Below are 10836 nucleotides of genomic sequence, written 5' to 3' on the forward strand. Positions count from 1 at the left end.
ACACTTATGTCAGCTACATCTAGAAATCTAAATTCATTATGCATCTACCCTTGCCAATTCTAAAATAGTCTTGATAAAGGTCTATCACATCAGCAACTGTACCAGAAGAGTATGAAACACTTTCTTTTAAGTACATTGGGAAAAAGGGAAGAATTGATTAGGGTTTTTTGTTTCAGCTGAATTGCACTTAGTATTGCAGCATGTAGCAACATCTACTCCCATTCTTTGGGAAGGAACAAGCCCAAATATAATTATTAACTAATTGCTAGTGACTACTGCAATGGAGAAAGAAGGAAAGTACTTATTTGGTCATATAAAGTGACTGCCTTCTTAGAGCATATAATGGGATTCACTGGTGTTCTTAAACAAAGAAAACTTTTTTTTGCTAAATTAAATTGCAAGAATACAGGACACATTTCTAAAAAAGAGAGGGAAAGAATTCTGTATTTATTACAAAATTTCCCATAAAGGCAGTACACAAATTATTATATATACACTATATATTTAACAACATGAATATAGCAATCCTTAACAGGAAGCAAACAAACACTAAGATTTTATACCATTCCAAAGTATACACACTAAAAAAATAAAAAGTTTCCTTTATAAAAATAATATCCAACCGCTAAGGACCTGCACTTTGAGTACATTCATGGAAAACAGTGAGTTATCATTGTTTCTGTTACATCACATAAGTATGATTACCCCCTTTCACCAATTTTAGTTGAAATACACTTGTTTATAAAGCATGATCTCTACAATAAAATCCTCTTGAAATATTTGTATCTCTTCTTGCGTGTGGTTCTTTGGTATATATTTCTTTTTATACTATTTACAAAATGCTTGGCATTTAAGATATTAGTTATAGTATCCAGAGACCTCAGTCACAGATCAGGGTGCCATAGTGCTCAATGCTACACATAGTCAACAAAATGGTCACTTAAACCAACTTATAATTTAAGGATGTAACAAGATAGGCTGTGGGGCCGCATAAAACACGAGACAGTAGTAAGATAGTTACATAAGCATCTGTAGTAGCAGTCACAGGCCATCAGCTTGAAAATACATTTTCAACTCTTATGTAGGCATCATAGTGAAGCTCAGTTATAACAATGGACAATTTTACCTAAATGGCTTTGGTATCGTTTTGCTTTTTTTAAAATTGTTTTTAAGTCATAATCTGCAACCTTGCAATCATTAAAGGGGCAAAAATATTCCAAAATGTTGAATCCTTTTCTTAAACTGGTCCCAGATTGACAACTCGGCAGCCAGGAATCTTCACTTTAAATTCATGGCACAGGTATAAAACTGGGAGAGAACAATCAGCTGTTTTCCCTTTACACTGCCCTGTCAGTGCATCTCATCCCTAAACAAGACCAATTCATGCCTGATTATTTTGTAGTTTCCACTGCAAAATGCACAGGCATTGAGACCAACTCAATCCTTAACAACTTTCACTGTACTAGCTAGGGCCAAATACAGAGCTCTGCTGTTCAGAACCAAGCTCTTGAACCATACAGCCCCTCAATTAATATATGGGCAATTAATGTCAAAATTTTGCTCAGATTTGCAGGCTGGACAAACTTGCCAGATTTGATAACTTTGCCAGCTTTGATAGCAGAGTCATCACAGACTACCTGAGCTTTTACTGACTCTGTATTGCTGTCCCTGTCACTAGTGCATTGCTTGAGGCATGTCCCTTGCAACTTCTCCATTGGTTTTGCCATTGCATCTTGGTTTTGTCATTCCCAATAGTGGTATGCAGTGCTCAGAGAAGGCAGCAGTAGAGGAGTCCTTCATCATCTGTAGATTATCTGGAGAAAGAGAAAATCCAGAGACTTTATGGACTTAAGATATTTAAAAAAAAACAAAAACAAAAAATCAGTGTGTGATTTTAACATCTGTGAAAGCAGTTAAAACCCGTATTCAACTGACACGTGGTCTATTGCCACTTTCGGTGAAGTCCAACTTAGCTCTTACTTGGAAGGCTTGATTCTAGCTCAGGTCTACATCCACAAGAGGCCTGTTTTTCCAGTATACATTTTTTTTTTATATGGAATAAGTTAACAAAGCACAAAAACTGAAGTCCCATGTGATCAAGTTTTGATATTTATCACATCCAAACGTTATGACACCAAACCTGACCTCAACGCTCTAGTTTAAATCCAGCCATCCTGGACTAAATTTACTTGCATGTGAAGTGATCTGCAAGTGAAGACCAAGCAGTTCTCTTGTGCAGGTACATTATGTATTGTGCCCTCCTGTGCACCATTGTCAGAACTATGTAACAGTGCTCTGAACTTTTACTACTAGAAATGAGGAAGGAAACTACATCCTTTGGAATCCACCCAATGTGTATTGTAGTACGGGGAATATAAATCTTTGATCCATACAATAGACAGAAGACTCTTGTCTCATGGCACTTAACACAAGGGCCAGAAAGTGAAAGTCAAATACCTAGGTTCTTTCATTGTTTACACAATTTTTTTTCAAAGATAATGAAGCATGACAGTGTTTAAGTAGTGTTAATCTTCACATAACGCAGCCAAGTTCTTCACTGAAAAGTCTGCAGAGTCCTACTGAATCTAGGTACAGATGTAAAAAGAGCAAAGTGGGCTCTGGGCCTATTTACCTCATCTTCTCTGAAATGCAATGGGAAGCTCTCGATTGGGGATCAATATTCCTGAATGCAGGGTCTCCACCGGCTCATTGTCAGTTGCTACAATTTGATATTTGCGAACGAGCTGAAATGCAAAAAGTTTGAGTAAGCCGATGCCAAGCGTCGTTATCTGAGTAACTTAATGTTGAACGCTGCATAATACATTAAAAAGTATACTATTATATTTACCCAGCAAATGGCTAAGTGAAGCTGCAGCTCTGCTAAGCGACGTCCAATGCACATCCTTTTCCCAATGCCAAATGGAATATGAGAAAAAGGATTTATTCTGGTCTTCTGGAGCCAGCGCTCTGGTTTAAACTGGTTCCAGTCTCTAAAATACTCTTCATTGGATCCCACAGCATGGCTATTTATCATCAATATTGTCTGTGAACAAAAGCAATTGGGGAGAGATCAGTTAAGAATTGGTTGGTACTGACTGACTTAATTTTGTGGTAATGGGGAAAAAAGTTGGTAACAGTAAAACAATGACTATTTTCTTGAAAAAAAAATAAGAATACTGTATCTTAGATCATATGCACAGAAAGTAGATGGTGGATATAGGAGTAAAAGACATGTCTGAAGAAGCTCTTGGATTCAACACTGAAACATGCAGGAACTGTGGGGTAAATTCAGTCCCAGTGTAAGCAAGGGCAACTCTGTTCAAGTTAATGGAGTTATAACAGGACAGAGTTTGGAGAGGAGATTAGATGGAGAATTAGTGTACTACTTCCATCACTACTAGCCTTCATCCTTTAGATAACTATCAGGTATAAGATAAAACTTAAGGGTTAGTAAAAAGGAGTTGGGTGTCAAGAAAGAAAAGTAAGCCTATCTTCCTTGCTAGAGGCAAGGACTTTTTAGGGTAATATCTTTTATTGGATCCATTACATGGTTGGGATAAAATTGGACAAACTTTCAAATGTGGGCATTCTTCACAAATTTAACAGGACAACTTCAGAAGTTGGTCTAATAAAAGATACCACCCCCCCAAAAAGGGTTCTTGCCTTTTGCATAATTTCTAGATCACAATGCCTACAACTTCCCTGTAACACTACCTATCCCCCTTGCAGTCAGATCCATTCATTTCACTAATCTAATTTTATTCCAGCATTTGAGTACTTTTTAAGTTCTAGGAAATCGTGTTCTTTTTCTTTTTTAAATAAGTTGGTATTGTCTCTTTAGTTAGGCATGTGCAATGACATGGTGTCTGAATATTAAAGTTGATCACTACCATACATAGGAACTACTTACTCCTTGGCCACATCTACACAAGACACTGACTGCGCAGTAGTCCGATACTAGGATGCAACCCTTAAGTCATTTTTCAGAAATGGTTACCCATTATGTGTTTAACTCTGCTGTAAAAGACTTGTTCAAAGAAACAGCTTAGAATAAATTCTACTCACCCCTTTGGGTAGTGTATAGTTCCCAACACTAGTTTCTTTGTCAAGTGTGCGACTGGTAAAGGGCACAGATGGTGTTATCCTACAGGCAAATAAATAAAATGAGTCTACCATGATTTTTCTCCGCAGGTGTCCACAATGTTTTATTTTAACTAGCAAGATGACAGTTATGTAAAATTTTAACACTAGAAAGTCTCTCTCTACCTTTAGGAACTACACAATCCCTATCAAACAGAGCCCGTTTTGCTTTACAAGTTATCTAGACAGTTGTACCTCATAGATTCTTTCAGACACGCTTTTAAATAAGGCATTTTCTTCACGTGCTCAGAATTTGGACTCTCATTCGCAGATACTACGTTCTGTATTTCGTTGAGAAGCTTCTGTTGCACATGTGGATTACGTGAGAAGTTATACAGGGCCCACAGTAGACTATTGGCAGTCTGCAACATGAACAGAAGATTATTATGAGCTCAGATAGGAGAATACAGATGGCCAATTTGACAAAACACCCATAACAAAAGCATTTGTATCACATGCATTGTACAGCTGGCTCACTGCCCACTAGAAAGGTCTTCTGCCTCTCTTAGACCTAATACCGTACAAATATTCTGCCTGCTCTTCTCCAGCAGAAAGCAAGAATTGAGGGGAAAGGACGGTAGAAATACCTCTATTTAGTGGTTTTAAGTGAAGTTTCACTTGTATCCATGCAGTTCTCTTTAAGTGACTGTGTAGCAATAGCTCACAGTCATGTACTTGCTATTTTTCCTTTACTAAAGGTTCAATAGCTACTAACCACTTTCCAGCTCTAACTATTATGGATACTAATTTCAATGCTATTAAGAATAAATATTCTCCATGTGCAGACATCTGGAATGGTCTAGTCTAAGATCATCCTGCCTTGAGCAACAGGGCTGGACTCGATGACCCTATAAGGTCCCTTTTAGCTGTACTTTCTTACAATCCTATGACCTTAACCACTTTGCAACCTCTCTCTGCTACCAGCACTCAAAATAAAAAACAGGTCTGTTCTTGGCAAATTTACCGTTTCAACTCCTGCAATCTGAAGTTCTGCAATAGTTGCGTAAAGCTCCTTCTTGGAAAGCTGGCCCCTGAAGTAAATGTCACATAGGAAATCTTCAGTAGGGCTGGCAGAATGTTTCTGCAGTCTGTTATCAATTGAACACTTCGCTGGGGATGGATGGAGAGGCAGCAATTAGAAAGCTACTAAAAATTCATCAAATGAAACAGGACAGATTAGTTTCCTGTTTTATGATCATTGTGATATTGTTATAGACTATGGGCATCTCCTGTCGCCACTGCAGCACAGACCTCTTCTATTCACAACCCTCCCTCTCCACCCGAAACAAAGCTACCAAACCCCAACATAAAAACAAAAACAGTAATGATCAGAGAAACTTCTGAAAATTAGTAGGTATTGTGCCTTCTCAATGTGTGTATATTTGAATACATATAATACCACTACTTCGTATAAGCAACACACTTAGCCATGAATACATGGGCTGTAGCTATAACCAGAATAAAGCTTACTGGCTTGGATCCTCCAAAGGAACTAAGGGACCTGAAAAAAAAAACCCAGCTGGAGTTGGGTGTTTGACTCCCCAAAACCATTTAAAAAAAAAAAATGTTCGTTTTTGACTAGGATACACTCCATATTTCAACTGCGTTACTCTTCCTTTATGGCCTGTTGGTTTTGCTATCGTTTTTAGTAAGTGGTTCTTTGAAATCAGTGGTACTGATTATGAACAGGGTTATTCAAACGAAGTAAGGGCCAAAATATAGTTCTAGGAATGAAACACGTTTTTAGTGTGTATTTTTCTTTTCTTTTAAACACTGAGCAAACATTGATAAAACAATCCGGCTCCATTCTTGGCACTGCAAATTGGCATATATTTCCTCTATCATGAAGTAGATCTTACCTTAAGCCTTAAATAATCAATCATTGTGCAATAAATAGTGGGAAGAAATAATCCTAGTCAGCACTACAATAATGTGAGTTACTAAACCTTGCTTAATTTTTAACCTGAATTATCACAAGGTATTCATAAAGGGGGAAGAAAAGAAAAAAAAAAAAACCCCAAACCAACCAAACTTTATATCTGAAGGCTGTGATTACCAAGTGTTCCTCTAATGCCAATAGGGCCAAAGCAAGTAGAAACTGCTATGCTAAAAGCCAGTCAGTACTCTATTTTGAAGGTTTCTGTTATAACAGGTACATGGATAAAATACTGGAATCCAGTTCCATCAAAACCCTATTTAAAAAAGTCTCTCTGTAGCACATAAAAATCCTTGCTTCTCAACGACAACCTTGAGCTAGGGCATTTTATCATGCTTTATGTGATAGACTGCTTTCAACCTATTTACCAGTCATGAAAAGCTAACCTAGCATCACTAATATTGCTGTTTCCAAATGGTTACCTTTAGATCACATGTTGAAAAAGAACTAGAGCAAAACTTTAGTTGTAGGTATGAGGTGAGAACAGTGTACACAGGGGATTCCCACTATCTGAGTAAAAGAGATTTGGGGTAAGCAAGAACAGGACTGTTGTGTTGCACAAAGTACAGAGATCAGTAATCAGCTGCTTTGCAATGCAGTAACATTTATAAAAAGAAAAAATCTGAATTGGATATGCATAAGCATGTGAGGATTGGGTCTAAGTTACCTGTTTTAAAGATATTGTCCCATGCGTTAGTATGAGCTTGCCAGACTTTTGTGTTCAGACTTTTATGAAGTTCAACTGGGGTCACCATCATCATCCCAAAAGTAGCCATCATCTGTGGAAACGAAAACATTTTTCACTATAAGTTATCACCTCCCAGATATACTTTGTACACAGAAATGGGTAACAAAGAACAAAGTGTTCTTACTGAAACAAGGGATGCATGGTTCTGGTGGGTACAACAGGTATAGTCACAAGAGTGAATTTTCACTTTGTAGGCAATACGTATTTTAACATGTGGGCAATTTTTAGCAACCAAACTAAGTTAATGACGTTGCACAATGTGCACCTCTTATACAGAAAGGAAACTGTGTTTGGAGATAGAGGAGATCTTGACCAACATGTTTTAGAACTAAGGCTCCTTCTCCATACCGTTTTCACAGCCTTGATGAAGTTCAAGCCTTCTTCTCCAACATCCTGCTGCAGAAGCCCAAACCTCTTCCCGTACAACACCAGGCAGATACCTGACATTAAAAAAATAAATTGTTATACAATAGATTAGCCTCCAGCACTCATTAAACTGCCTGAATTGGCTTCTGAAAAAAACCTGAACAAACCCAAAAAGAGACTCCTTTCTAAGATGCATATTTATCCACAAACAATAGTGTAGACACTTCAGGCAGGTCAAAATAACTTCTCCATCAGCTGATTCAGCCTCAGGGGGCACAACCACACATTTATTAATGCACCTTAGTTACTTCCCATTTAGTTTAGTACTTGCTTAATAAAATACTAACAACATGCACCAACATATGGTTTTGTGATGCTTGCTGCGCATTAGTCTACTAACACCCCGCGGTACACGATTAGCATGGTTTTTGACTGCCACGCTACCGCGCAGTGTTATTAGGCTAAAGCCCAGTAAGTGTTTCATGTAGACATGCCCGGAATGGCTTCAATACCCCAGAAGCGAAACACTCACATTTTCCCCTATAGATGTGTAAGTGATCCCTCATCATGAATGGCATATTGCACTGCCCAGCTTGGTTACTGTGTTTGACAACTGAATATAAGGATTCCCCAATGAGAAATTTTAATGAGACTTTGCCAATCTTATTGAAGATGCATTTTTCTTCATTTTTACTTTTGGATCAGGTCTTCATTATCTAGTTTGTTCCACCACTTATCAGGAAGTACTGTGTTGTCTCTCTTATGCCACAGCTATTCCAACCCTCAGGAAACTAGCACAGCTTTGTCGCCTATACCGTTGTGAACTTACTCCAAGTTAAATGTCATACCAAGTACCAAAACGCGTTTTGATTTCTATTGGAAGGTAGAAAACTTACTTTCAAATGACCACTTGTTGAATTCTGAATACAAGTCTTCCATTTCACCATTTTTATTGCAAAGATCATCTATTCTCTGCATGAAATCTGGCAGGACCTAAAGGAAATAGAAGAAACTGGTAAATACAGGTCCTAGGTAATTTAACATTTCCAACTTTATCTTTCAGTAGCTAGATAATGGTCTTGTGTAACAGTGGAATGCTTTATTTCCAGTAGGATTTCATTGCCCAAATACTATGGTACTGTAACAGGATTTTTTTTTCCTGTTATACAGTTATGAACAATTCCAGAGGTTTACTTCTGCTGAAATGAAAACATTTTATTTTTTTTAAAGGAAATTGTTTTGTGTCCCAAGTCAAGTCAGCCAAATCAATTCCAAATCTGTGTCGTTCAAGAACCATATGTGGCCCTGCTACCGACAAGCATCCTCCACCCCCACCTGGGACTTCAGATGCTTCCAAATCTTTTGGTAGGCATCCTACGTATGGGCCTAAGCTGAGAGGCTTGGGGTTTGGATGCCCCCGAGGTTTGCATGCCCCCTAGGTTTGCTTTCCCTCAGCAGCAGGAGCAAGCTAGGGAGGAGTCTCCCATGTCCATAAAGTCAGCATATGGCTGAGACCTTTCCACTGAAAGCGAAAGGCTAACTAGTGACCTCAGTTAGGACACTATCTCCTTCCAGGCAAGTGGTTTTCCCCAGCCAGTAGTAAAACCACTTTGGTGGTCAGGGTATTTCCCTTGAAATGATGCCTCAGTCTTACATCAGACCCCGTGATTTTTTTTTTTTGGGGGGGGGGGGGGGGGGCGGGCAGGGGAGGTGACATCCTTTATTGGACCAGCTACATGGTATACATTTAGACAAGCTTTCCAATGCAGGGCATTCTTCATTAGGTCATTATAGCCTAGTTTGGTTCACTTGAAGCAGATCGCCAGAAGTGCTTATCAGACACTCCTCAAGTCCAGAGTCTCCCAGCAGCAGAGCCATGTAAGAGGGAGTACAATTCTGAGGACTTCATACAGGAATACATGGTGGATGGTGTCTACGGGGGAACGACCACCTCAGCCATGAGCCTCTCAGTTTCCCTTGCTTTGGGTCAGACCCTTTGTATCCAGCTTTCTGCTGAGTGATATGAAAAGTGATCTTTTTAACGTGAAGACAGTTCAAGAGCTGTCTAGATCTGTGCCCTGTTTTCAGGTTTCCAGCACAAACATAGGAGAGAGAAAGGCAGGGTGAAGCTCTCGGTACCTCATTGATTGTGGAGTCCAATTTCATCACCTCCGAGGGCTTCATCAGCTTCTTCTGAAAGGCGCTTCTTACCCTCTGCCAGTCCTCCCCTTCTCTAGATTGACATTTAAACAGCAGCAGGGAAAGAATGAGTCGGGGGGAGTTTAACACCACAGCGTGAAACAGGTGCTTCCAGTTTAAAGTCTGGCTCTGGCTGGGATGAGACAGCTGGGGCTGGTCCTGCTTTGGGCAGGGGGTTGGACTAGATGTGACCTCCTGAGGTCTCTTCCAGCCCTCACTTGCTATGCTTCTGAAGCAGAGACTAGGGAAGCAGCAGCCTGTTTTACTGCAGCGCGCGTGCCCCCGCACCACATAGAAAGGATGCCTCTTGCAGCGGGACTGGATCAGTTTCCCACAGGAAAGAGGGAAAGTGCTGAATACAGCCGGCGGTGACTAATGATCGCGTCCTGGGAACGCGGATAACCTCGGGCAAGAATCCCAAAGCCTGCCGGCTGAACAGAGAGAGCTGCTCGCCTGGGTTTACAGCATCCCCCCCGCACGTCACCACCGGCGGGCGCCGTCTGCAGGGCAAGCGCCCCGATGCCCAGCCTCCCCCCCCCCAGCAGCACCCACAGCTCCCGAGCCCCTTTACAAGACCACTTACAAGATCATCAGGCCGTAGCCCTCGCCCCGGTAGTCGCGGTAGGCTTTCCAGGGCTTGATCTCCAGCCTCTGCGGGCAGGCGCTCTCCTTCCTGAACAAGGCTTCCAGCAAGCACGGAGCCCCGACGTGCACCGAGTCGAAGGCGCCCAGCTTCATGCGGAAAATCTTGCCGAACTTTTTATGGTAGTCCGCCTGCGGGGAGGGGGAAGGGCGGCTCAGCGTGCAGCTGTCCAGATGTGGGGGGGGGGGGAGGGGGGGCACTTACCAGCGTCTCGTGCTGCCGCTTGAGCCCCCCCTTCCAGAGCACGTCCAGCAGGCTGCCCATCAGCGGCCAGTTGGTGGGGCCGGGCAGGGCGGAGAGCGCGCGGGGCGCGGGCGGGCGCGGGGCGCGGGCGGTGGAGGTGGAGGCGGCGCGGCGCGGCGGCGGGGGGCGGCGGGGCCGCAGCAGGGCGGCGCGGGCGCTCATGGTGCGGGGCGGAGGCGCGCGGCGGTGATGCTCCGCCGCCGCCGGCTCTATATAGCCCCGCGCGCCGGGCCGCGGGGGGCGGCTCCTGCCCCAAAGCACGGCCCCCGCCCCCCGCTCCCCGCCCCGGAGGCGCGCGGGGGGTGGGGGGGGGGCACCTCTGGCCTGCCGCGTGGCTCTAGGATTGTCCCTTAATGCCAAGACCTGAGCTACCTACCTACCTACCTGCCTGTTTCTAGATACAGATCTATTTAGATCTATATCTGGATATAAATAGCTATATCTAGATCGACAGATAAATATGGATAGCTATAGCTATCTGTACCTAGAGATACCTAGACAGATAGACATAGAGAGAGCTATAGATATATAGAAAGAACTATATCTGTATCTAGAGAGAGA

At 42.0% G+C, this 10836-nt stretch overlaps 1 protein-coding gene across 1 annotated transcript; it reads right to left on the reverse strand.

Moving 5' to 3' along the window:
* Positions 1 to 427: 427 nt before the first annotated feature.
* CYP24A1 (cytochrome P450 family 24 subfamily A member 1) lies at positions 428 to 10527 on the reverse strand. The gene is made up of 12 exons (XM_090064746.1): positions 10237 to 10527; positions 9973 to 10163; positions 9330 to 9423; positions 8087 to 8183; positions 7173 to 7264; positions 6744 to 6855; positions 5105 to 5250; positions 4336 to 4502; positions 4066 to 4144; positions 2849 to 3043; positions 2633 to 2744; positions 428 to 1814 (listed from the first exon to the last, which is right to left on the reverse strand). Exons 1-11 carry the CDS (start codon positions 10435 to 10437, stop codon positions 2634 to 2636), a joined length of 1485 nt encoding a protein of 494 aa, XP_089920872.1. The 5' UTR covers positions 10438 to 10527; the 3' UTR covers positions 428 to 1814; position 2633.
* Between the last annotated feature and the right edge of the window lie 309 nt (positions 10528 to 10836).

Source organism: Crocodylus siamensis, chromosome 10, assembly GCF_052110815.1.
Source record: "Crocodylus siamensis isolate JL-2025a chromosome 10, ASM5211081v1, whole genome shotgun sequence".
Lineage (NCBI taxonomy): Eukaryota > Metazoa > Chordata > Crocodylia > Crocodylidae > Crocodylus > Crocodylus siamensis.

Coding starts and splice junctions, on each gene's coding strand:
- CYP24A1 (XM_090064746.1), bottom strand. CDS start 10,437: ATGAGCGCCCGCGCCGCCCTGCTGCGGCCCCGCCGCCCCCCGCCGCCG. Junction 7,265..8,086: donor CAACAAGTGGTCATTTGAAA/GTAAGTTTTCTA, acceptor TTTTAATGTCAG/GTATCTGCCTGGTGTTGTAC. Junction 2,745..2,848: donor TTCACTTAGCCATTTGCTGG/GTAAATATAATA, acceptor TTTGCATTTCAG/CTCGTTCGCAAATATCAAAT.